This window comes from Netta rufina (genome assembly GCF_964035555.1).
Source record: "Netta rufina genome assembly, chromosome: 3".
NCBI lineage: Eukaryota > Metazoa > Chordata > Aves > Anseriformes > Anatidae > Netta > Netta rufina.
In genome coordinates this window covers 26018609-26046029 of record NC_140125.1, presented here as the reverse complement: position 1 = coordinate 26046029, position 27421 = coordinate 26018609, and the positions used below count along the sequence as shown (strand labels likewise).

The 27421-nt window shown below is 45.0% G+C and overlaps 1 protein-coding gene across 1 annotated transcript; it reads left to right on the top strand.

Annotated features, from left to right (window-relative positions):
• Positions 1 to 12165: 12165 nt before the first annotated feature.
• Positions 12166 to 27218, top strand: UTP25 (UTP25 small subunit processome component; the record flags this gene model as incomplete). Its single annotated transcript, XM_084284206.1, has 12 exons — positions 12166 to 12278; positions 13088 to 13127; positions 14309 to 14552; positions 15311 to 15523; positions 17617 to 17705; positions 18995 to 19405; positions 20107 to 20326; positions 22350 to 22552; positions 23799 to 23981; positions 24586 to 24698; positions 25121 to 25366; positions 26193 to 27218. The coding sequence occupies 12 exons, from the start codon at positions 12166 to 12168 to the stop codon at positions 26437 to 26439; spliced, it is 2322 nt and encodes a 773-aa protein (XP_084140332.1). The 3' UTR covers positions 26440 to 27218.
• Between the last annotated feature and the right edge of the window lie 203 nt (positions 27219 to 27421).

The window sequence follows — 27421 nt, the reverse complement described above, 5'->3', positions numbered from 1 at the left end:
CACCTTTTAGCTTTTAAACCTGAGAAGCAACAGGTAGTTTCTACGTTGCCCTCGGGGATAGTGTACTCTTTTGTACTTTGCTTCTATACAAACAGCTCAAAATTTTAAAGTCATGTTGTCGCTCATACCACCAAACAACCTTGCACGGCATTACACGTTCCCCCCCAGATAGATCTTGCCCTGAATGCGTGACCAGACAAGGAAATAATGCCGGCACGTGAAACGAACTCGTAAATACGTCTCTTTTTGGCTCGTTTTGTTTTGTTTTGATGCTTTGTGGGGCTTAGCTGTACTTCAGTGAGAAGAATGTCTTCTGGTGTGAACTGAAATTATACCTCTATGCCACAATGTCCCTCTCTTTTTTTTTTTTTTTTTTTTTTTTGGGGGGGTGGGGAGGGGAGAGGAGGGTGTTGATAATTCCTTGTGGCCACCTGAAGGAGTTGCAAAATAATAAAATTTAGGTGAAGGAAAAGTTCCTTCTCTTAATTTTTTGTCGTTGTTGTTTTTCTTTTCCATCTGGTCATAAAATGGAGGTCCCATTTTCTGGCTTTTGGCAGAGTGCAAGCGTGCTGAAACCGTTCACGTTACGTAGACTGTATTTGTCTGAAATGATAATATCATACCTATAGTCTGCTGCAGGCTCAAAAGCAGCCTATGCCTCCTGGACCGTTTTATGCCTTTGCTTTTGTTACTACGCCCTTGTAAGTCTTCAACAGGGAAATGAAATTACCCTATAGAGAAGAAACACCATCCAGAAGAAACTTCAGGTGCTAGGGCCTGAATCTTCACTGAAACCAAAGGCAGGTATCTTACTGACGTGAAGAAAGGGGCTTCAATCTATCCTGGTTTGTTTACTAATGAAGGAGCGTGAAAGAGATGCATGTCCTTGTCTCTGAAGAGGAGGTGAAGGAACAGCTAGTGCAAGGAACACAAAATTCAGTTATGCCGAACTAACAGGTGGTTGTATCCCAGCTTGGAGACTGCAACACAGAATCACCTAGGTTGGAAGAGACCTCCAAGATCATGTAGTCCAAGCTCTGACATAACACTAACCAGTCCTCCACTAAGCCGTATCCCTAAGCTCCACACCTAAACATCTTTTAAAGACCTCCAGGGATGGTGACTCCACCACTCCCCTGGGCAGCCCGTTCCAATGCCTAACGACCCGTTTGGTGAAGACGTTTTTCCTAACATCCAGCCTACACCTCCCCTGGTGCAACTTTAGCCCATTCCCCCTCGTCCGATCACCAGGCACATGTGAGAACAGACCAACCCCCACCTCGCTACAGCCTCCTTTAAGGTATCTGTAGAGTGCGATAAGGTCGCCCCTGAGCCTCCTCTTCTCCAGAGCGAACAATCCCAGCTCCCTCAGCCGCTCCTCATAAGACTTGTTCTCCAGATCCCTCACCAGCTTTGTTGCCCTTCCCTGGACTCACTGGAGCCTCTCAATATCCTTCTTGTAGCGAGGGGCCCAAAACTGAACATAGTACTTGGGGTGCGGCCTCACCAGAGCCAAGTACAGGGGCACAATGGCTTCCTTAGTCCTGCTGGCCACGCCGTTTCTTGTACGAGCCAGGATGCTGTTGGCCTTCTTGGCCACCTGAGCACGCTGCTGGCTCATATTCAGCCGACTATCCACCATCACTCCCAGGTCCTTCTCTGCCAGGCAGCTTTCTAACCACTCAGATGGCTTTTCCAACCATCTTCAAACTTCCAGATCTAGAGGAACGCTTTGGCTGCAGCCTAAAAGCCACGTGCACGTAAGCTGCCGCAAGCCAGCCGACCTTCTTCCCATGACCTGCCAGGAAACAGCAATGTAGGCACGTAACCAAATTAAAGCCAAAACTTGCAGCCCAGTCCTTGACCTGAATAGTGAGTGAGGATCCGGAGCCTGGCATTTATGCGTGATAGCTTCTACGCAGCCGAAGTAAATACACCGCGGGTGCCCTGAGCTGGAGGACCACGATGGTGGGAATGATCAACTCCCAACCGACCCTGAACGTGTGCGCGATTTGCTGCTCCACCTGGACCTACACAAGTCCGTGGGACCAGGTGGGATTCATCCCAGGGTGCTTAAGGAGCTGGCTGACGCCATCGCGGGACCTCTCTCAATTATTTTTCAATGATCTTGTGAATCTGGAGAGGTCCCAGTGGACTGGAAGCTGGCAAATGTCGTACCAATTTTCAAGAAGGGCAAGAAAGTAGACCGTGGCAACTACAGGCCTGTCAGGCTCACATCAGCGCCTGGTAAAATTCTGGAGAAGATGATCCTTGAAGTTCTTGAAGCGCACCTGGGGGACAACGCAGTCATTGGTCCCAGCCAACATGGGTTCATGAGGGGTAGGTCCTGCCTAACAAATCTGAATTCCTTTTATGATAAGATCACCCATCTAGTTGATCAAGGGAAACCAGCTGACGTGATCTTTTTGGACTTGAGCAAAGCTTTTGACACGGTTTCCCGTGGGATCCTACTGGACAAAATGTCCAGCATACAACTCAACAAACACGTCACACGGTGGGTGAGCAATTGGCTGACAGGCAGGGCTCAAGGGCTTGTGGTAAATGGGGCCACATCAGGCTGGCGCATGGTCACTAGTGGGGTCCCTCAAGGCTCCACTTTCTTCAAGGATTTTATAAACAATTTAGATGTAGGACTAGAAGGTGTTTTGAGCAAATTTGCTGATGGCACCAAACTTGGAGGAGTTGTAGACTCAGATGAGGGCTGAAAGGCCTCGCAGAGAGATCTGGGCAGATTGGAGAGCTGGGTGATCACCAACCGCATGAAGATTAACAAGAGCATGTGCCGGGTCCTGCACCTGGGACGGGGCAACCCTGGCTATACGTACCGACTGGGTGACGAGATGCTGGAGAGCAGCCCCGCAGAGAGGGATCCGGGGGCGGTGGTTGACAGCAAGTTGAACATGAGCCAGCAGTGTGCCCTGGCAGCCAGGGGGGCCAACCATATCCTGGGGTGCATCAAGCACGGCATTGCTGGTCGATCGAGGGAAGCGATTGTCCCGCTCTACTCTGCGCTGCTGCGGCCTTACCTCGAGTACTGCATGAAGTTCTGGGCAGCACAGTACAAGAAGGACATTAAACTGCTGGAGAGTGTCGAGAGGAGGGCGACGAAGATGGTGAAGGGCCTAGAGGGGAAGCCGGATGAGGAGCGGCTGAGGTCACTGGGCCTCTTCAGCCTGGGGAAGGGGAGGCTGAGGGGGGACCTCATTGCAGCGTACAACTTCCTCGCGTGGGGGAGTGCAGAGGCAGGTGCTGACCTATTCTCCGTAATCACCAGCGATAGGACCCACGGGAACGCTGTTAAGCTGAGGCAGGGAAGGTTTAGGCTGGACGTCAGCAAGAGGTTCTTCACCGAGGGGAGGGTGGTCGCACACCGGAACAGGCTCCCCAGGGAACTAGTCACTGCACCAAGCCTGTCTGAATTTAAGAAGCAATTGGACCGTGCACTTAGTCACGTGGTCTAAACTTTTGGGTAGACCTGTGCGGTGCCAGGAGTTGGACTTGATGATCCTTAAGGGTCCCTTCCAGCTCAGGATATTCTATGATTCTATAAATAGTGTAGTCAGAGGTCACGGGGCTAGATTTAGAAAAGTCCTGCATAAAGAAGGGATCTCAGAGAAGAAAATGTAAATAACATTAATATCAAGAAAAGGAATTCTGATTGCTAAATTCTTTATCTGTCATGACTAGACAGATGAAAATCTATGATGGCAAGTTTGCCTTTAAGGTCATTTTCTTTTTTATTCATTTCTTTTATTTATTTGTATTGATTTTTTTAACAGGCTCTGTACTAATTTTGCTCACAGAATGACTAACAGGAATATGACCCTTGTGCACCTTTTGTAGTTAATTCATTAGGTCAGCTGTAACCACTAAGCCCCTTGTCAGGTTATTTCTACTAGCAATAAGGAGCAATAGACCTTAAAACTTTGAAGCCAGGTAGACGAGCTTATTCCACAAGGTCTCTTGGCTCCACCCTTGTTAAGTGAAACCTGCCAGGTGTGGGTCATTTGACCTTTGCTATATAGGAAGCCTGAGGACTTGTGGGGGAACTGCCTCCCCAGGGGAGACTGAGGCTTGGGTAGCCTGGGGTGTTTTTCTCTCGTGGTGAGTTGGTCTCCGTGTTCCCTACTAGGCTGCTTTTCCTTCATGTTTTCTGCCCTCTCTGTGAAATAGTTTTAGGGACTCTATGAGCTAGTTACGTTGGTGGTGCCTTCTTCAGAAAAACCCTGGTGGCACTATTTCACTGCGAAGCACTTTGGAAGTGACTGGAGTTCAGAAGACAGCAGGTAAGCGTTCCTGGGTTCTGTGGTTGTTACTGCTGAGGAGTCAGAGTACTTCCTTCACCTTGTCTGTTTTCTGTGAAATTACTTAGGTGGATTCTAAGCTCCCTTCCAAGCACTGGAAGAAAAAAACAAACAAAAAAAGGCCTCACAAGCCCAAGTGCACACAGGTCAGCCTGACGTTGAAGAAGGTTCTTAAGTATTTGGAAGATTGACAAACGGGCTGTGTGAACAAGGTGCCTTAATGTGAAGGCAGATTTGGCCTTGTGGTAAGTAGAAAGAGGTTGGGATGGATACTGGTGGGAAGATTGCTACTTTGACTAAGTGGAAATCGTGAGAATGTGCTGTTGTTCATAAAAGAAATACTGTTTTCACAAGATGCAGGCCAAAAGCAGTGTGAGGAAAGTCTGTCATCTTCCCTTCAGGCCTGGGTCTCAGCTGGGGACTGCTTCCTGAACAGGTCCAGCACCTTAAAGAGAATTGCACTTCCTCCCAAGCTCTATGAACCCGAGTCTCAGCTATCAGGGGTAAGCGTCTTTCTGCTCCCCAGCGCTGGTCCCCAGCCCTTTTGCTTCGAGATGGCATCCTGAAGAAGCTGCTCCAATACTTTTCCAGGGACCGAGGTGAGACACTACCTGTTGTTTCCCAGATCTTTCTTCCTATTCTTTTTGATGACGGGGGTCATATTGGCTATCATCCAGTCCGATTGTCTTTCTCCTCCTGGTCTGGAGACCTGTAGTAGACCCACACCGCTGTGTCTCCCATACCAGCCCACCCCTTGATTCGTATTGACAAGTTCTCCACTTGTCCATCACCCTTTCTCAGCTGGAGCTGGGTACACTATTTGCTCCCTCACATAAAGGGCAACCCCACCCCCGCCCTTCCCCAGCCTGTCTCTCCTAAAGAGGACGTAGCCCTCCATGATTGCGTTCTAGTCATGCGAGCTGTCCCACCACGTCTCAGTGATCCCAACGAGACTGTGGCCCTGCGACTGAACACAGATCTTGAGCTCATCCTGTTTATTTCCCATGCTCCGTGCAAGGTGTACAGGCACTTTAGGGAAGCAGCAGGTACAGTTATCCCGGGGGCTGCAAGAAGAAGATACTGGACGGGGAATTGGGAACACTACGTTCTCTGAGGAGCCCTCAGACAATCCTATGGAAGAGCTCAGAAGTTTTTCCCTGTCTTCAACAGTGGCAGAGTAGTGTGAAACGTGTTCATCTGATTCGTGTCAATATGGAACAATGCTAGGGCTGCCAGGTATGATGAATGTGGCCTTCTGTCCTACAGACCCTTGTATAACCATGTGTCTAAGAAAAACAGAGTGGTTTATGTATATAGTTCTTGTACCTTGCGAAGGAATGTTTTAGCAATTCCTGTCAATAGAAGGGAAATGTATTTGTAGGCTTTTCCTTGAAGTCTCTGATATCTGGGGGGGGGGGGAGAGGGGGAGGTTCAGAATAGCTGGTAACTATTTTGACTATTGCATGGGACACTACACAAGTCTCTGGTACCTGGCCAGGAGACTAAGGAGACGGGGGAAGCTGAAGAATGACTAAAAGACAAAGCTTGCAGGGGGCGCTGCACAAGTCTCTGACATACAGCCAAGTTGGACAAAGGAGAAGGACAAGAGGGAGGAAGACTATGAGCCTTCAGCATGAGAGACCCCCAGAGGGACCACCGGAGACTGATACGCATGTGCCAGTAGGAGGGTTTGGATTTCAGAAACTAATTATAATAACCCTGGTTGTGTGTGGTTTTTTTTTTTTGTTTGTTTGTTTGTTTTTTTTTTAGAAGTAGTAATGAATGTGTTAGCCTAGGAGCATAAAAATCAGCTGCTTGATGTAACTGGTGTGAGTCTGGGTGGAGCAGAGTCTCCCGGCGCACCCAGCGCTGTTTGCTTGCCTCTGTTCCTTTAATAAATTGTAAACTTTGATTATAGTCCTATTTTGAAGACTGAGCCGTTTATAACAACTACGGGCTTGTCTGGGATGGCTTTGGTTCCTGAATTCTGGTTTGATCTATGAGAGGTGCCCCACCATTTGGTGGCTCCTGTTCGAGTCAGGTCAGGACTGATGCCATCTTGAACCTGAATAAAGGTAAGCAAAGATCTTCATTTTTTTATGAGCTCCCTTGCCAGCTGCAGCACTGTATTTTGCCCGTAAGTCTGCGCGCGAAGATCCGAATGAAGACGACGGAGTCGTAAGTGTTTAAGGAGTATACTGTTTGGTTTGGTGGGATCTGGTTGCCTGTGTGTGTAAGAGTGTAACTGAGACAGAACTTAGCTCTGAAGTGAGTGTGGAGGTCTTCTAACCGTGGTTCCAATCTGCCTCGAGGGACTTGGCCGGTGAAGGACCGAAGCGATTCCTATAGGATTCGTGGGTGGGTGATAGGTCCTAAACCCCCTGCAAGACACTCTTACTAAGGTAACCAAGGGCTGTGGGGAATTGCCATAAGTAAAATTCCTAGATGGGTCAGACAGAATTGAAGACCAAGGACCAGAAGGAAGGGAACAAAATACCAGACATACCACCAGAAAGTCCATTAGGAATAACGATTAGAAACTGGAATGATAGGGGCCCCAGAAAACAAAAGAGTAAGTTAAAAATGGTCCAGTATTATACGATAGAATGACCAAAAGAACCCTTAAGACCCCTTGTATTCTGGCCGATATTTGGGTCCACAGAGGACTGGGTCTGTCAGGCTTTGAACATTAATATTAATAGTAGAATACCCGTGGATCTGGAAGAGAGCAAGTATGCTGCAGCTGAAACATGGAATTAGAAATTAGAGAGCCATTGATTAAGAATGAGTATGTGCTACATTTGCAATGTACTGTGCCTGTACTGCGCTTAGACCTCCAGATAACAGGAGCCCCTTGGACCCCAATGTTATATATGGAGTGGTAATTTGTGTTGAGAAGATGGTTGATCTTAACAAAGAAGGGGGAGATTTAGGAATGTGGCTTTAGGGGTTGGAAAGCCCTGTGGTTGAGGTAACATTAGACTCTTAACAATGAGGTCAGCAGGAATATAAAAGACTTTAGAGGGAACAAAGAAGGGTGATTCAGGAGACTCCATGCAGTCTCTGGTTTCTTCTTCTCCAAATGGTTTCTTGTTCTCCAGCCATTAAGGCATGGATGTTTCTGGGTGTTTGCTGCTGTTGTTACATTCAAAGTTGTTTGACCAATGAAAAGTTGTTTTGAAAAGAACAGCTGTGGAGAGAAGGGTATAAGAGGGGAGCCTGCCCTCAAGACAAAGAGAATGTTACATCAATAAAGAAGCAGAAAAAAGAAGTGAAGAGGAACAGGCTGGCAGAATGGAGACCAGGACAGGAGCAGGCACATTGATTGCCTCATGAAGACAGGTTCAGCCAAACTCAGCAAACAGCTCAGAGAAGCTCGTACAGAAAGTCGCTGGAAATAGGCGCACTGGAGCTGGAGAGAAGCTCGAGCTGAGAGAAGCGGACCTGTGCACACAACTGCCTCTCGCTGGTAAGCAGTTGCGCATTATGGGGAATCATACGTCCTTAGGAACAAAGACTGTCCTGGTAACCTTACAGCTTATTCTCCTTATTAACAACTGGACAGTTCATGATCCTGAAATATGGGACCAAACTGAGGTCAAGGTGTGGGACTCTGCAACTAAAAACTACAAGGTTGCAGTGGGATTGCTCGGCACCAGGCGAGCAATCTCTGAGGTCTTAAAGAGCCATGTGGGACCACAGTCAGAAATGTGTCGTTTGCCAGATAGTGAGGGAGCTGCGGGCTCCTTTACTGATCTGACTGATACGCCATGGGCCCCTCTGCTGCTACAGCCATTGAAGGTTTTTGCTGTTATGCCCCTGTTGACCTGAACATGCCTTTTGACCCAGGCCTATTGGCCTTGAAAAGGAGATGGATATGCTTTTCTTTGATCCGGGAAGAACGGGAAACATAAGGCACGAAGGCTGAGTTGCTTGACAACTTAAAGCAAGACTTATTGTTCAAAGGGAATGGAAAATGGAGACTTGTTTGTAATCAAGAAAAGGAATGGAAAATGGAGACTGTTAAGTCATGGAACTTAGAGGATTGTTTGTTACCTTTTCTGATTGTACATATGTATAGGCATACTTGGGTTGAGTATGCAAAAGCGATGTTCTGTATACTTAGAATGTTTGATGTTTGTGTGTGCGTGTTGGTGGAGCTTAGACTCCCCCCACACCCAGCGCTGTTTACTTGCCTTTTATACCTTTTAGAAATATTTGTTTTATAAATATTACAAAATTCAGATTGAGTTGAGACATCATTTATAACAGCACTAACACCCATGATTGATTATTTGAAGTGTAAAATTAATTTCAGTTTTTAAAATGTTGTGGGTATAACTCAAAACCCATTACATCAGTTGAGTCAAGTTAATGCCTCATCCTAAAATACCTGTAACTGAACAGACCTGCTGAAATGTCCAACTCTACAGGTATTTGAACCTTGCTTGTGAAAAGAACTTTCAGCTTCGTTAGAATCATAGGATAACTTGCCTGTGAATAAGTAGAAAGTTTGGATGTTTGCTTTTGATGTATTGGTCACCAATAACCCAGAAAGCAGGAATTTCTCTTGTCATGGCTGTGCTTTTGGATTTTCACAAGTATTGTATTTTCTTCTTGTTCTCTCCTTTTATGCAAATAGCACATCAAGACAACATCAAGGTACCTGCCTTTGCATAAGGAAAAGAACAGGAACTTCTGTTTTACCAACTGTGGTTTAATTTACGTTGCCTAAGTAACTTACAGCAGAGCTATTTAAATTTTAGTTACATTTGGATAGGAAAAGAGAATGATCAATACATTTCTCCTGATAAAAGAATATATATATATATGCTAAAATGGGGGGGGGAAGCATTTCATGAAGGGAAAAGTAAAAGTGGCAAACCAGGGATGAAAGCGAGTGCTGCACTTTATTAATGGAATGAGGCAAACAAATGCTGGCAGTAGGCTAGCAAAGAGGAATCAGTTGTATTTAGCTTAGCAGAGCACTCTAAAGGAAGCAGCTTATATTAAGCGCATGTCACAGGGATCAAAAGGATGACGATGCACAGGTAGCAGCTGCAGAATACTGCTGGGTCTAGTCATGCAGCTGCTGACAGAATTAGGTCAGCAGAACAGACTACAAAATTCAAGCTTTTTTCCCCTCAGTTTTCTCTCCCAGCACTACCGCATGAACCAAAGCCCGCTTTGCTGCGAGTCTCTCCAGTGGATAGGAGCGGAAGGATCCCTGCCACCCGCCCTGCCGCCCTCAAGATGGCGCCGCGTCATTACCCTGTGGAGAGGGAGGGAGGGCGGCAGCCAGCCCTGGCGGGGAGCTCTCACCGCTGGCAGGACACGGGCCGTGGCCTTCCAGCTCTGCTCGTGCTGCCGGGGAAACAGCACAGGTACGCCAAGAGGTGGGCGCTTCCACGAGCTGCTGTCATGGCAGGAGTGCCACCACACTCAGGGCTGACCACTCCTGCCAAGCTCAGCCCTCATGTTGGCGTGCCTGCAATGGCCTGACAGAAAACGTGCTTCAGCAAAGAGTGCGGAGGGTGATGTGTAGCTGTTATTTGCAGGGCCCCTGATAACAAACAGAAAGGGCTTTCGTTACATCCTCCTCCTCTTGCTTGGCTTGGGAAAAATCTATTGCATCCAGCATGTAAGTTGGCGATGTTAAATATATATATGTATATTTGACATTGCTACATGTGCTCTGAGGAAAGGTGATCTAGTTTAGGAAGAGCATTATCATACTGCACCTAGTGCCTGCATGCTCTGCAGTCCCAGGGGATGTTAAGGTCTGTGCTGTTTTGTTGTCTGTACCTCATCCAGGAGAAGGTGAGGTGTTTGTTATTCTGCAGGGGAACAAATCTGTGCTGCCATTCACAAATGGGTCTTAATGTTTTACGAAGTTTGCAAACAATTTAATCCTAAGTGCCAAACCCTACTCAAGCAGGATCCTTCCTCACACAAGGTATGGGGAGGACATAGGAGAAAGGAGTCAGAGCAGAAAGACATCAGTGGTCCCAAGAGTATAACTGTTTTCAAGGATGAAATTAAAGTCAGGATGAAGAAAAGTAGAGGACAGTTGAGCCTGTGCCACAGGCCCAAACCTGCAAGCCAATATAAAAACTTAATTATTCTCAAAAGAAGTGTGAGTAAGTGATTACAGAAGCATTCTGTGATCAGAAACATTCAGAGCATCAAAAAAAAAAGGACAAGGTAAATACATTTTTAATTCATAATGTAATGTTAAAAAAAAAAAAAAGAATGAAACTCAAGTTGGTAGTGTGAAACATTATCAGATCCTGAATTTGGGAGTGTACAAACAACACTCAAAGCTGTATCCTCACAGGAGCTTGTTGGTAGTAGTGGTAATTGCCTGTTTGTTGATTTAACACACATCTGCATGCATAGGCTTGCAGCTGTTCACTGTCTCAGTAGTTGTGCTCTGTTCAGTCTCCAAAATCTACTAAGCCCTCATGGTTCAGCTGTGAATGAAGACTTTTCCTTCTGCTCTCTCAGCTGCCATGCTGTAGAAATCAATAAGCAGCAAGTACTACAACATGCAAATAACCCTGCTAGGTGGGGATGAAACTTTTTTTTTCCCCCTACATTTCTGACAGAGAGGATTGATTGGCAATATTTTTCCTCTTAAAGATTGTGTCTTCCATATCTACAGAAAAACTACTGATCAAAAATCGGTTATGCTACTCAATGTTGTTATATGATGTGGTGAAGCCTACTGAAGACATTTACCACCACTGGAGCTCTCAAGTATGTCATTTTACATGCTGTGGGGCTACCCATTGAGTAGCAGACCAGACTACAAGGGAATGGCCTGGGTTAGGACAACTTTTCCGCACCAGTATTGATTATCTTTCAACTCAGACAACTTTCTGGGTTATATATAATCAGAAGAAAGTGGTATTAATAACACACAGGAGTTGACAAATACCTAAAGTGTCCTTCCTAGTTAAGGAAAGTAAAGTGTCATGAAATGTATCGTCTAACTCCTGGGGGCTTCTCTTTAACTGGAATGCAGTTCATACTTCCTAGCCTCAGTCAAATCCATGGATGCTCTCAAATCAAGACAGACTACCTAGCTGCTATATTTTTACCTGAAATTCTTCACGCCCCCATCATTGTTGGGCTTACCTTGCCTCCACTTCCCTTTGGTACCCTTTTCTCCAGGAGATGAACTGAAATCTGTTGCGCGTGCTTTACAGGAGAGACTGGCAGTGTGGGGCAGTGTCCTGTGCTATAATGCTATTTGTGGCCCCTCCTGCCCTAGGTAGAGCAGCTTCTGCTAGGCCAAACAGAAATCAGGAGATATGAAAGAATGTGAAGTATTTTGAAACAAAGAATCGAGTGTGAATTAAGATTCTCATTTGAAATACTGCGAAGCAGATTGAGGGGAAGGCTGGGGCTAGAGGACAGGAGCATCTGTGCGAGGACAGGCTGAGAGAGCAGGGTCTGGAAAAGAGAAGGCTGAGGGGAGGCCTCATCAGTGTGTGTAAATACCCGAGGGGAGGGTGCCGAGGGGACGGCGCCGCTCTCTTTGCCACGGCTCCGGGCACAAACTGAAGCCCCGGGGCTTCCTGCTCAACGTGAGGGGGCGCCTCTGCACTGTGCGGGGACAGAGCGCCGGGACAGGCTGCCCGGACAGGCTGTGAGGTCTCCTTTAGAGTTATCCAAAACCCTCCCGGCTGCCCTCCTGTGCTCTCGGTGTCCCCGCTCAGCGGGCGCCGGGGCGCTTCCAGGGCTCCCCGCGGGCTGAGGGCTGCCGCGGGAGGGGGCGCGGCCGGCAGCGCGACGGCGGCGCCTGACGGCCGGGCCGTAAAGGCGGGCGGGCGGCATGGGGAAGCGCGGCGGCGGCGGGCGGGCGGCGGCGGCGGCGGCTCTGGGCCTGAGCAAGAGGCAGAAAAAGCACCTGAAGGACTTCGGGGAGGAGCACCCCTTCCACGACAAGTGAGTGGGGGCCCCGAGAGGCGAGGGGAAGCCCTGCGGTAGGCTGCCCTGCTTGGCAGATCGATGTTTAGCGCAGCAGGCGGGCTCCTGCCCTGGGTAGCTGTGCTGCACCAAGGGCCTTTAAAAAAAAACGCCGAGCAGGTTTGGTACCCGGGTCTGGGGGAGGCAGCAGCCAGAGGATGCGCCTGGTACGGCCCAACCGCGGCTGCTGCCTGCTGAATCTTCTCCTCCGGCTGAGCGGTCGCTCTCATCGCTGTGAACTTATTATCCTGAGCCAAACGTCAGCCTTGCCAGCTCTAGGGATCCCTCACGCTCTTGCCTAACTTTTATGATCCTTTAAAAGTTGTCCTGCAGCCCTTCCTTTCAGGTAGCTCTGGCCTGGCCTTTCTCCTCTGAGAAGAGAGGAGCAAATTTCCTTCTGAGCCTCGCCAGGTACAGTTTTGTCTTGCAGGGTGTTCTTCACTTTACACGTAGCTTTTACAGTGTTTATACTCTTGTGGGTATGTATATAAACAGCCTTCTGTTTAAAGACGGATTCTGCTTTAAAATACTTCTCTTTTTGATCATTTGTACTCAGGCTTCATTTATAGGCCGTATCAGCTGAGAGAGAAACCTCTCAGGGTGAGCACTGAGTCTGTTTTCTTAGGGACAATGGCGTGACGTGTGATGGTTTTAAGCTTTCTCTTAACTTCTCTAAGACTCCTGTGATTCAATAATTTCTTCTCCCCCTCATCTGTTTTTATACTGTACGTAGTAACATTGACAGAGTAAAATATTTCAATCCTTTTTTTTTTTTTTTTTTTTTCCAGGGTTTCTGGAACACTAGAAGCAACTCAGATCTGTGAACTGGTAATATATTTTTGTTTCTTCCTCACTTTCATCTTTGTGCACTTCAGTGGAGTGAAGCACTGAGCATTTTGCATTGTTCAGACTGATTCAGTTCTGTTTTAGAAAACCTGCTTCTTAGGAGGAAAAAATGAATGATTTTTGTGTATCTCTGAATTGTTCTCTGTAGTGTCAGACTGTGAAAACCATGAGACATCAGAAGAAGCAGGATATAATATTGCTGGTTTTGGCTGGTTCTGGTTTTTTTTTTTCACATTACTTAATCATGGTGAAAAATAAACGATGTTATAAGTTGTTATTATAATACTAATAAAGTTGGGGGTGCGTGAGTTAGGGGATGAGATGTTTTGTTCTCTGCTGAATGAAGAAATTTCATGTTCATTCGAGCAAATGTTCATGCTCGTTCCCCTTCTTCAAATTGCCAATGCTTTAGTTTTCTTTCAGTTAACCTCCTTTATTGTCAGATAAATTAAACACTTCAGTGTTTCAGTCTGGAAAAACAATGAGTTACACTGTCCACTTGTTTCCTTTAGCACTTACTGCATTAATGTTGTATATACTGAGTGCTCACCTTGGACTGAAAGAACCTAAAAAAGAAGCAAATGGTGCTTTGCTTGTACTCCTGGTTTCACTGTAATTGTGACTATAACCAGGCACGTTGTGGTTGGTTTGTTCAGGCCTGGGACAGAACTGGCTCTTAGAGTCTAGCTTGTTTGAAGCTTAGAGCTGAGCCAAACCTGACCAACTCCTCGGTGGATTTCTGTCAGCTGAAGGTTATTTCCCTTATTTCCTTGAAACCTGGAAGCATTTTCTGCTTGTATGCATGCCCTTCTACAATTTTTGTTGTGTGCATGGTTTTGCTAGGAAAATCCAGGGCCGGTTTGTCTGTGGAGAACAAATGTACTGACTCAGCTGGGCCTAAAAGAACCAAATTTTGAGATGCTCAGACTCAAATCAGTGCAGAATGAGGTACTAGGGCCTAGGTCTACCAAGATGCTTTCAAAATCTAAACGGAGGTGTCCAGAATAACTATTTATGTTGGTTGTTATGTTGGTATATGGAGGTTTTTGAGAAGTCCCACTGCATCTGCACAGGGATAGAATGGGAAGAGGAAAGTGTAGCATGGGATCTAGAGGTGAGGGTGTTCATGTGCTGCATAATAGTGTTACTGTTTTCACTTTTAGTCTGACAACTCTGATAAATCGAGTGCAGAAAGTGATTTGGAGATTGAGGTGGAACCTGTCCCTGTGTACCACAAGCTACTGGCTACCCTGAAGACCTCTCCTGAGTCTGAAAGCGAGGAAGAGGAAAGTGAATCGGAAGAGGCTGGCGAGAGCGAGGCGGAGTTGGGCAGCGAAGGCTCCCAGGAGCCCAAAGAAGCAGATGGCGTTGAAGCAGACGAGGATGAAGTACCAGCCCAGGAGGAAGGTAGGTTGCCTTTTCCCTTACTCTGGTAAACGTTGCTTCAGTAAGAAGGTTTGAGCGATGCCTGCTCTTAGCCAGGATCCTGCTTGCTGGCTGGGTGCTCTGCTGGTTGCTCCGTTGCCTCTTGGTGGGTGGGAGCAGCAGCTGCCGGGGGGTTTTGCAGGGCGGGGGGTAGCTCTGCTCGTTTTCCGGCAGGCAGCCCGCTGCTTCTCCCTCAGATGTTGTTTGTGCGGCAGCACAGGGGAAATCCACATGGAGCAGCATACCAGGGGTTCTCACCCACTCACTGGGAGACGCAAGCTGTTCTCTCACACAGCATCTGGTTTGGCTGCTGCCACTGAGAGGAGAGAAAGGTTTGCCTCACAGTGGAGGAAAGTATATTTAAAATCCAAGGAAACCTCCTCCCTTATGACAAGACAACCTCATTCATGAAGTCTGCAAAGAAATTCTGAGAGGAGTCAATTTTTCATTATTTTAAGTTGTTTTAGGTTATCAGAAACTAAAAGTTGTGTTTTCTGAATAGGTTATTCCTTATATTTTCCCTGGGGAAACATGTTTTGTATTATTTAATGTTTGGCATGCTAGCCAGCCAAAGGTTATTTCTTTTTTTCCAAAATGTAAAATACAAAGCCCATTTTTATCTTTTTGCATACAGTATTTGGAGAAAAACTTTTTCTCCAAGTGAACAACGTAGGCAGCCAGAGGTAGCAATCAATAATAACTTTCCCAGAAGATGATAACCTCTTCCTCTCTCTAACAAGTCACAGCTGAAGACACAGCAGAAGAGGCACTCGGCCAGGAGCAGGATGATGGTGCGGATGCCTCTTGTGACCTAAGCCATGGAGCAATCGAGGAGTTCACTGATGTGAAACATGAATCTGAATTTAGCTTGGAAACCAATTTCATGGAAGACGAGAGTGGAGGTTGCGATGCGGACAAGAAAGAGAGCAATTCTTCACGAGCCTTTTCACAAGGTAAAACGTAGTGTACTTTGCTTAGTGAGCTGCTTCTTGAGGAGCATCTGTACCATGTAAATTACCAAATTCCTTAATGAGATGCTGTGTAGCTTCTGAATTCTCTGGCTGCGTGATTCATTACATTGCCCACGTGTGAGCCCATTGCATAAGGGACACTTAAAGCTAATGCGGGCGTGTAGATGAGCCACTTGTTTCCTGCAGCGCCTGTGGACAGGGATTTGTTTCTGCTGTGACTTGTAAAGCCTAAAATACCAGGAACTAGAAATGTGCGTGGAGGGGGTTGTCTTCTTCTAACGTGTTAGTGGTAGTTAAAAAAAAAAATAAAATAAAATAAAATAAATGGTGCAATGTAAGGGGTCCTGCAGGCCTGCACTTGGAACGTATTCTTGGCACGGACGGTGCTGGAGGTGGTCACACAACTGACCAGTGAGAGGATCCTTCACAGCTGGGTGGAGTTAGAGGAGAGGAGCCGAGGCAGGTACAGTAATCTAGAAAACTGCTCAGGGCTCTTGGATTTTGAAGGTTGTGCAGAGCAGTCTGTGCGGTGCCTGCTGAGGGAGCCGCCCAGCGTCTCGGTGCCGCAGTGCGCCCATGGGTGAAGGCTGCGCCCTGGTGCTGGAGTCATCCCACCACGTGTAATACCAATAGCCGTGTGCACAGGTTTGTGATCTTTCAGTGATACGCCACACGCTGGCACTCGCAGAGCTCCTATTCATATTTCATGCTCTGTGGTTTTAATATCAGATGGCGTAGTTTGCGAGAGGGGAATATGTTTGTAGCATCCCTAGTGATGCTGGCTTGTCATCTTAGAGCAGCAGCTGACATTAGATCTGGGAGGCAGCCTAGCTGATACATGAAATGTGGGGAAGCATCAAAGGGCCATGTGATAGAAGAAACAGCTCCTTCTTGTTACCATGAGAATATTACTTAGGCTGTTGGCGTTGCGTTTTAATGAGAACCACAGCTCTCCAACTGCATGCCAAGTATCCTAACAGCTTTATTCAACCTATAAATGATGCACTACTTTTCAGTGGGTTGCTGTAGCTCGGGAGTGGCTTTGTAATCTGTTACAGAAGATCTTATATGCCTAAGATAGCAGAAAGTGAATGAATCTCTCCTCGGGTCCTGGGATGACTAGAATTTCTGAAAATGCTTCGTTGTCTTTCCTCTTCTTAATTTGACAACTTGGGGAATTGGTAGGACTTACTGAAGAGAGAGCACCTGCTACAATTAAATGATAGCCCTTGGATTGCATTGCTGGGAACATAGATTAGATGGCAGTGTGTCCTGATTAGCAAATGCCTTGACTTTTGCTGGATAACTTGGGCTAGATATCCTCTGGCAAGCACTAGTGTCCTCTAATTGCTCTTCCTCATGCAGTGAGTGCTACTGTGCTGCAAGCAGTATGTGGGGTTTGGTTTTCAAAATAAGCTTTGCATATTAATTGTTAATTGTGCATCCCTGAGTCTTTGCATATAATACGATGTTACAGTTTCCTGCCTCCCTCTGCTTTCTGAAAAAAAATGCTGATTAGATAAATCTTACTTTTGTTCACTTTTGGCAATTTTTGCCTTCCTTCACCCAGATCTCCTTCTCTTTATCTGCTTTATCAGTGTGTTCCTATCAGTGCCCGGAGATGCAGAGCCCTCGGCAGTAAGCTCACTTGGGTCTTTGCTGTTGACAGCCTATTTCACCTGCAAGGAGCAGAAATGCTAACTGATGTTTATCAGTGTCAGAGCTTCAAGCAGAAAACTGCCACAGTCTTTTCTACTACATATTGCTTTCCTGTCCAACATTTGTTTTGTGACTGAAAGTCCTAGCACTTCCATAAGTGCTTCGTTTTCTTTCTCTGCTTCCCTCCCTTTTTTTTTTTTTTTTTTTAGGCAATCTGTCAAATCTGTTCTCTGTGTTTTTGTAGAGAGAATTTGACATCCTTTTTCGCATCTCTGGTGCTTTGAAATAACTAGTTTTAGCTGTGGTGTTGGCCAGCACAGAAACTGTTCGTGTCATTTGCAAATCCGTTCTGAAACTTGATTCTGGTATTAGCTACAACAGTTCTCAGGACTCTTTGTTGTTGTTGTTACACATAGATCCATTTAAACAGCACATGGACAAAGAACTTGAAGAAAAAGAAGTAGAAAAAATGTCTACGCTTTCTAAAACTTCAAGTCAAATCAAGGTAACGTTGTCCTGTAGCAATTCAAAGCTCCAAAAGATGCTGAGATAAAAATAACGTATTGTATACAAGTGCAGTAGATTCGTATTATTGTTGGCTCCGGAATTGTCAAGGTTTTGTCACTGCATTGTTGCTGAAGTGTTTTCTTCTTAGCTTAATGCTGAGCAAGAGTTGAAATGTAAAGTCTGCTGTTACATCAGCGCATGGTGACATGCCTGAAAAAAAGTTTTAGAGTTCAGTTTATAATCCTGAGATAAGAGGTGTGTGCTCGTGGCGCTGGGTGGGAACAGGACTGGTCTCTGCGTTGTAACAGCCAGATGCCAGAGACACGCTCTGCAACTGAATTTGTCAGGTGACCCTTTGCAGTCTTACAAGTACTTGTGATGCCCCCTCATGTTCTTGTTCAAGACACTTGTATCTCCGTACACGTTCACAAGCAGGTAAAGGTGGGTTTTAACCCGTTTGTTAATACTGGAAGTAATGTGTGAATTACAGTACCAGAAAAACACCTCAGTGCTTGAAGCAGAATACTGGTTTTCAAAATAGTCATTTTTAGACGAACCTTTGCTTCTTAACTTTTTCACATCTGATTTTGTTTTGGAGGCTTGCCCTGCATTCTGGTCAGCCATATGCTGGGTGACATTTGCTGGAAGAGATCCAACAGTCAGTCAGGGAGCAAGCTGTGACTTTTTGTAGTTGTTTTTTTTTTGTTTTTTTTTTAAATATGGTGGCCAAAAATACCAGTGCCACCTAAAGCAATGTATGATACATCTTTACTTAATTGGGTGGAGCAACATTATGGAAACAGAATGGGACAACTTGTGTGGCAGGAGGCTTACAGTTTTCCTGATGCACTGAAAGGTTTCACCCTTCAAAAGCAGTGCACACCTCAGTGTGGCTGATCTGTAAACGTGGTTGAGCTCCAGGGCTGGCAGAAATGACATCCTTCTTCTTCCTCAGTTTTCTCATTGGCAAAATGAGGACAGTTGTAGCCACGTCACTGCAAAATACATCCAGGTCTAGTGAGCTCAAGTTTATTGTTATTTTCTGGGGTAAATACTAAGGAAAAGATTGCTTGTTGGGGGAAAAAAAGGTGTCAGCTTGTATTATGAGAAGGTAGTTTCTCAAATTTCATGAACCTGATTAAACTATCAGTTGTGGTGGTGTACTTTTGTGCTTTTAGCTGTACCAAATTTCATATATTTGGCTCTTCCTTTTATGTATCAATGTGTTATATATATATATATATATATATATATATATATATATATAAATTTTTTTTTTTCCTTCAGTGGCCGAGGCTGGGTCAGTTAACTTTTTCTTCCACTTTGGAGAAAAATACAATATTAAAACCAGACAAAGAATTTGATGTGAAGCAGCTTCATCTTCACAAGCCTTTAGAATCCACATGGCCAAAAGTGAATAAGCAGTTCCTGTCGCCAACCACCAAACCAAGTGATCCCTCTTTTACCCCCTTACAAAGAGAGCTCCTCTCTATCATGAATGCCTACAAGGACTTGTTCTATCCAGAAAGAAATGCTTTAACAAATGGAGAGGAAATCCGGCACGTGTACTGCTTGCACGCCTTGAACCATGTCCTGAAGGCGAATGCCCAGGTGCTCAGCAACAACGCCAAGAAGAGAGACCAGAAGCCAGGGACGGACAGCGATGACTACAGGGACCAGGGGCTCACCAGGCCTAAGGTAAGAGAGCTTCATAGACGTGATTCCCCTGCCCACCCCGGGTGCTTGGTCAGGCTGTGTAAACATCCTTCTGCCCTGTTACGTGACAGAATCCTAGGCATGTGCCTTTCTGCAGCCCTTGGCCATGCCTGGGAGTCATCTGCAGGGCAGATACCTTGGGAGAAGCAGCGAGCACAAGTTTCAGCCAGCCTGTTCCTGTGCCCGTTGCAGTCTACAGAGCTGGACTCAAACAAAACCCAAAGAGGGGTTGGGAGAACAGAAAAATGTGTTTAACCATGCCCTGTAATCATACCCTCTGTGTGAGATGGAGGACCGCACTGCTCTGCTGGCTAGTCCGTGTCCACAAGCACGCTGTGTCCCAGCACATCCTCTCTCCTTGCTGCATGTCAGAATCTGGCTTGTTCTGCTTCCATGTGGACCCATCTGGGCCTGCTTTTCCTCAGAGAAGCTAACTGGTGACATGCCATAAGGAAGTCACAAGCTAGGGGCCTCCTCCAGTGTAGATGTGTGTGCCTTGACTTAGGGCACAGGCCTATCTGTCAGATCAGGTTTTGTCACGTAGGCAGAGATGGTTGGTGATTGTACTGGGGAAGGGGGCTGAGGTTTTGTTTTGACTGTTGGGAAGCCCAGTGGGGGCAGATCCAAGTCAAAATCATTACATATTTTATGAGTTGTTCTGTTGTAACTGTTGATCTGTGCAGGTGCTGATGATAGTGCCCTTCCGGGAATGTGCTTTGAGAATTGTGCACATTCTCATCAGTCTTCTTGAAGTGAATGACAAAAGAAAAATAGATGTAAGTAATAAAAAGCGCTTCAAGGGAGAGTTTGGCTCTGACCCAGAAGAGAGGCCCCCCAATCTGAAAAGACCTGAAGATTATGAAGCTGTCTTCGCTGGCAACATTGATGACCATTTCAGAATTGGTAATGACCTACAGAACAGATGACTTTAGCTTGTAAAGCAGGGGGAGGTAATCTAACAAGTGTTTGCTAAATGTCTGGGAGCCATCAGGGCTGGTGGGACTTTAGATTCTGAGGTATTTATGCTGGTTTTTGTATCAGCAACTTGAATATTTCTAAAATATTCTGTGCCTTACAACAAAAAAGGAAGAGAAAATGCAGAGGTAATGATTTTCACATCAAGTTCAGAGTCGCTTAAAATACACTGAGTGCTTTATTGTGGCAGGGTTGCCCACACCTCATTATAGAGGATAGTCTTGATTTATGCAGCAAAATCTTTCATTTTATTAAAAAAAAAATCATCTCAAGTTAGCAGTTATTCACAATTTATCTATAAATCAGTAACAGTGGGAACAAAATTAAAGCTCAGTACTAAGCAAAGCAGTTCTCTGCTGTATTGCACATGGCCTTCATGAATGCAAAGGGATGGCCAGCAGGTAGGACTGTTGGACAAGCAGCAAATTTAAGACTATTTCGTAACGTAATGTCATGCTGTTGTAGTAACTCGGTGTGCAGGGAATTAGCTCAGTTCCTGGAGCTGCCACAGTGAGTAGGCAGTGTTTCTAACTTAGCTTGACAGATAAGAGGCTCTTGAAATTATTGCCCCTTGAAAGATAAATTGGCATCCCAAGAGATTTAACGATACAGTGGAAGATGCAAGAAAGACTGAGTGGGAACTACTTGCTTCCCCAGTGAATATCTATCTTGCTGAGAACATCTTACTTTTTGTAGCAAAATAATTTTCCTTTCAACCCTCTCCTGTACTGCAGCCTGTTTGATCCACTTACTAGGTGTGAAGAAATGCTTGAAGAAACTTTCAGTGCTGTTACTTGCAGAAGCAAGTCAGAGAAGCAGCATAATTATTCTTTCTTAGTGTGCTTCACACCCTGTTACTTCAGCGCTAAGATGTAATTTAAATCGTGTTTGTTATGCCTTACTAAAACCCACCCTTGCACATCTTTAAACCAAAGATGACTTACAGTTGTTAAACTGTGTATGTGATGACATGTTTTGGGGGAAAGTGGTGCTTTCTTCCTGGAAATTCAACCAGTTGTGCCTTTTATTTCATTTTATCATCAGGTTAAAATAGATAGCAGGAGAGGTCCCTGGAATTCTTGAAAGCATCTTAAAGAGCCTTCAGCTGTAGCTGTGGTCGCTGTCATCACACAGATAGGGAGAGAAGCTGAAGAGACCCCTCTGCTGGGCAGCCTCTGGTTGAACCATTTGAACACGGTTCAGATCTGGATTTTAAGATCAGAAAACTGTATGTTGCCCAGTAGCTATGGCACAAGTAATAGACTCCTTTGATTCCTTCCTTTTCCCCTCTGTAGCACAAGAGGTGATGCATGAGCTAATCTGTCCTGCACACTGCAGCGTGCATCTTGAGAAGCCAGGTGCCTGGCAGTAGTGCAGCACTGTTGGTGCTTGCAGCCTCTGTAAGGTGCTAAGCCTTGTCCTTGGCATTTTAGTAGCAACTGAAGCGGTCCTGTGAATGAAAGCAGTCTATAGTCAAGAGGTCCACACTGAATCTTGCATGACAGATTAAGGTAACTCATTACAGCACGTAATGGCAGAGACTGAAGCCCAGAGATTAGGGTAAAGGGAACAGTTAATCATTTCTGCTTTTGTGTTCCTGAATCTTTTTAGCCTTCCCTTTTTTTTTTTTTTTTTTTTTAACAGAAAATCAGGAGAAATGTGTTTCAGTTCAAAAATGTTGTTCAAGCTAAGAAAAATCTGGGGAAAGAAAAAACACAACTTCCAAAAGAGTTTGCAGAACTTCATGAAAATCTGCCGAAGGCTGTGGAATGGGGGTGGGGTGGATAAGCACATTTTCAGGAAAGAGTTTCAGCCAGATTGATTTGTCCAGCTCTAATCACTAGCATGTGCTAAGGGAGAAGGAACATAGGAGTTACTGTTACAGAGCCTTTGGGAAGAAAACGGTTGATAATTGACCTTGACTAAGAAAATGCTGTTTGCTGTCGGACAGGGGTTGCGATTCTGCAGAAGAGTATGAGATTGTATGCACCATTTTACTCATCGGACATCATCATTGCCTCTCCCCTGGGCATGAGGACTGTCATTGGTGCAGAGGGGGAGAAGAAGAGAGATTTCGATTTTCTGTCGTCGATAGAAATGCTCATAATTGATCAAGCAGATATTTACCTGATGCAAAATTGGGAACATGTTCTGGTGCGTTTTCCATCATTTTTTTCAGTTGCACTGTGTCTTGTTAGTCTGATTACAACTTATTTTTAACAATGAACAGTTTTACTTTTTTTTTTTCTAACTAGACACATATGCTTGTTCCTTTTCTCTCCTTCACCCTGCTGTTTATTTTTCTTACACTACGAAAGATTTTCCTACAGCTTTTGGTAGTATTCAGTAATTGTTCTGAGTAAACCTTAGTATTTGGTGCTTTAGTGGTGTGTGTCATCAGAAGTTTTTTGCTTGTTGTTTTGGGGAGTTTTAATTGTCTTGCAGGATGCAATAATGATGATTCCTTTAATCACATCTGGGAGAAAGTCTGCCAGTTGTCTGACTGCCCAGTGTCTGTCAGACTGCAGCCGTGTGAGGAATTTGTGCAATCTATTTGAGGTTCCCCCAGAAAGCAATGGGTACTGGTGCTTGTCTCCGCTGACTGCAGAAATATTAACCAGTAGTCATGTCCTAAGTTAAGCAGTCTAAAGCTTTTCATGTATGGATAGCGAAAATATAGCTGTAGGATTGTGGTTAGTTTGTGCTAGTACCCATACCATATGGCTTTAGGTTAATAAAAGTTTTCAAGATTGAAAGGTTGAGGATTGTTTTTGTTTGTTTGTTTGTTTCACACGGAAGCACCTTAGAGGTTTTTTGGCCTGACATTGCAACAGCGTGATGTTACTGTACGTTTGGAATGAGCCCAGAAGGCATCTTGCTTCCTGGTGAGGCCCAGGAGCCTACACAGTGCTCACAGAATGTGTGCTGGAGCCTGTTCTCTCTTTTGCTTTTGAGCGCAGCTGCCTGCCATGCAGCAGCAGCAATACTGGTCCGAAGCATCATTTAGTGAGGCCAAACTGGGGTGAATTTCGTGGCTGGAACCCAGCCTGGTGCTGAATGCAGCAGGGACTGCAGTTGGGCTGCTTCTGGCTCAGAAACCGTGGGCCCATTGACGTTGGTACAAACAGACAGATCCATTAGATATGCCCTGTGGGAGAAGCAGCAAAGGCTGCTGTTACTGATGACTTAAGAGATGGCATTTCTAAGTTCTGTGGAATGAAATTTTTAAAGTACTCTTGATATGGTCAATAAACTCCAAACAGCTGTGTCTTGGGAGATCACTACTGTTAAATTCTGTGCTGTCTTGCTCATCCCTGCCCACTTTTTGCTGCAGTTAAGGCTCGTGCAGTCTGGGTGCAGTGATATCAGTCTGCAATGATGTGTTTCTGTCTCTGTGTAGCACCTGATGAAGCACATTAACCTGCTGCCTTTGGAATCCCATGGGGTAGACTTCTCCCGAGTGCGAATGCTGAGTCTCAACAACTGGTCGAAGTACTACCGTCAGACGCTGCTGTTCAGTGCTCTTCAAGATCCCCAGATTAACTCCATCTTCAACAAACACTGCTTCAATTATACAGGGCAGGTGAGTTCACAGATGAGCTCAAGACTTCTTTAGGCATAACAGAGGGGGAGTAGAAGAGGAAAACCCAATGTGTGGAAAAACTGTATTTTAGTTGTAAAAGTCTGTGTGCCAGTAATTCCATTATCAAAGTGTTTCAGTCTGAGTCTGCATGATGCTGCATGACAATATCTAATGCTGTGCCAAAGCCATAAAAAGACGCTCTTCTTGCAGCAGTACTTGATCCTTTTGTTTCATGTTTGAAATTAGGTTTTATTTTTTCTTAATCTGATGCAGATTATCTTGTTCTATTGAATCTGTTGTCAAACCAAGGGTTCAACATCTTTTGTTTTTATGATTCCTGCTATGTCTGAAGCACAAGCAGCTATTTGAAAGAAAAAGTAAAAATCTGAGTTGTCCATCTCAAATTATTGAAAGGCAGGACATAACCAGCTGTTGTGCATCTTTAGCAGCTTGGTTAAGTATATGTGAATGTATTTTGGTATTGGAGCTTTCTTAAAATCAGCCTTGTGCACTGCTCACAGATGTGAGATGCTAGCAGAAGGCTGGCTGGGGTGTGGCTGCATTGAGATGCTGCTTCCCTGAGCATCCTGCTTTGTTCCCACAGGTGGCTGTCCGCAACGTACCGCTCATTGGCTCCATTAGCCGTGTTGTGGTCCAGCTCCCTCATGTGTTTCGGAGGATAGAAGCTGAAAACTTAACTTCTGTGATAGATACAAGGTACTCTGTGTTCCAAACCGTTTTGCTGTGCCCTCGTGACCACAACTTCAGATTTAGTTGAGCGTATTGCTTCCTGCAGAGCGTAGGGCCAAGGGGATTTCTCAATAGAAATGTGCCTTTGTGGGCCTTCTGACATGGGCTGGACTCTGCACAGCTTTAAGGGAATGTGGAAGTTCTTGTCTAAGGCACTGGAGAATAAAACATTGGAAAGCAATACCGGTCTCTACCATACCTGTACAGAGCTGATGAAGCTTTAGACCATTATCTTCTACAAGTGTAGATATCCTAAGTTTAAAGAAGGAAATACATAGTTAAAATGTTCAGTAGCCTGTTGTGTCTGATGGTATTCCTGTCTGAGGTTATATCAGCATTGGAAAACAGGTGTTAACTCTGATTAAAACATGCATGCTTTCTTAACTTAGGTTTCAGTTTTTCATCGACAAGGTTTTGCCCGAGTACCGCGATGCCATCATGTCACACACGCTCATTTATGTTCCGTCGTATTTTGACTACGTGCGTCTTCGAAATTACTTCAAGAAAGAGGACCTGAATTTTGCTCACATTTGTGAATACACTAAAAAGGGTGGCATCTGCAGAGCACGGCGCTTCTTTCTCGAGGGAGAGAAGCAGTTCTTACTGCTCACTGAGCGCTTCCACTTTTATAAAAGGTGAATTGGGAATTCCACTTTTACAAAAGAGGCCTGAGTCTTCCTGTGGGTTGCATGTGTACTGTTTTGGAAGTGTAGTGACCTTAGTCATAGATGGGCTGTAGTGCTTTTTGAACTTGTTTGATCTTCCTAAGGAGTTCTTTGAGTGATATAAGAGCTTCTCAATTTACTTGAAAATTTTCTGCATGCTGCCATGGTCCCTTGCAGAGCTTCTAATGCTTTGGTATGCACAGGACTTTATTCAGTAAGGTGCGTGCTGCCAAGTTCCACTGATGTCGGGAGAGGATGATACATCCTGCAAAATGAGGTTCTCTGTGCCTTTTATTAGTGCTCATCTGAGCCACTGTAACTACAAAAAATTCTGGAAAAGGTTATGCAATTAGTTCAATAATTCAATATAGCAGGCTGAGGCCAAAGGAAAAATCTGCTGCATCCTGACTGGAGCTGGTCGGAAGTTCCTGATGGAACAGATTTTGCTATTAGCAGAAGATGTTTTGGCAAATATATTAAAAAAAAAAAAAATCATGAGTATCAGTGCGATCAGACTTTACTATGTTAGAATCTAAGCCAAAGAGGCTGAATACTGCAAAATTGGTAGTGGGCTGTACTTTAGAGGAAGTCACAGTGCCTGGCAGCGTTAGACCTCCCTTAATTCCACACCCATGGCAAGTTTAGTCATTAGTCTGTGATACAGGGTTTGCAGAGTTGAGCTGAAGTGCATTGAAGATAGTGGAAATTGGAGGAAGGGAGATGGGATTGGTAACATACACACTTTGTACAAAATTCTGACAAAGTTACTTTACTTTTTTTTTTTTTTCTGCTACAGGTATACAATAAAAGGTATTAGGAACCTCATTTTCTATGAGTTACCAACCTACTCCCACTTCTACAGTGAGATTTGCAATATGATGAAGGCCACAGACAGTGGAGTGGATGCTACGTGGACCTGTACTGTGCTGTACTCCAAGTATGATGCTCAGAAATTGGCTGCAGTGGTTGGCATAGATCGCACAGCTCAAATGCTCCAGTCCAAGAAAAATGTGCACCTCTTTGTTACAGGAGAAAATGATTAAGTGATACTGCAGGCAAGACAAATCAATGGACCTGGTTTTTACTCCTAATGCACTTTTTGATGTTGCATTTTAGAAATGTTTTAAACTTTTTAGTCCCTTTTACTAAGTTCTGCTGAAATTGTTCATGCAGTATGAAATTTTGTGTTTCAGTTTTCTGTCCAACAAGAAACAAAGAATGTCATTCAAGGGTTTCTTCTGTATAAAAACAAAAATCAATCCAGAGTTATCACTATTCTTGTATAGAGGAAAACTCACTCTTCAGTAAAAATTGGTGGTGTGATAAATACCTTTGGATTGGATTGTTTCACTTAATTTTCTGGTGCAAACTCCTTCTTTTATCAAAGGCAACTTTTTCATTTAATGTAGGTAAAAAACTGTGCCCAAGTATGAAGGCAGTCATTATTTTGTAAGCCTGGGTAAGAGAGGTGCAGGCAAAGCCTCTTCAGCACAAAGACACTGAATGAGAGCTGAACTTGCTGGGGTACAAGCTGAGGTTCTGTATTTTTTCCAGAGTGACCTAAATATTTATGTCTGCTATTTACAACCCTCCCTTCAGCACCCTGGCCTGTCAGTTTTACCAGATATTTTTTTATTTTTATTTTTTCCGAAGGAAAAATCAGAGTTGAATTTGTCAGGCAGAAAAGCCAAGCTAAGCCCCGTGACCACCAAAGCAGTCTTGTGGAGTACAAAACCCTGTGGTGCAGTTGCAAATACCTGTGTTCTCTCATCTCGCACCGTGGGTGGGTTTTGTTTTTTGTTTTCTTTTAGTCTGCTGCTCTTAACGGTTGCTTATGGAAGTGTCACGGTGCTGCTGCTTTTCTTCTACTTCTAGGAAGCTAAGTGTAATGTAAAAGGAGCTAAATGTAGAGAGATTGGGTTTTGTAAGCCTGTGTTAAGACTGTGGGAAGACTGTTCTGTAGAGGGGCAGGTGAGTCCTGTGCAAGCCCAAACGCAGAAGGAAAACGTCCATGCTGAGATGAGA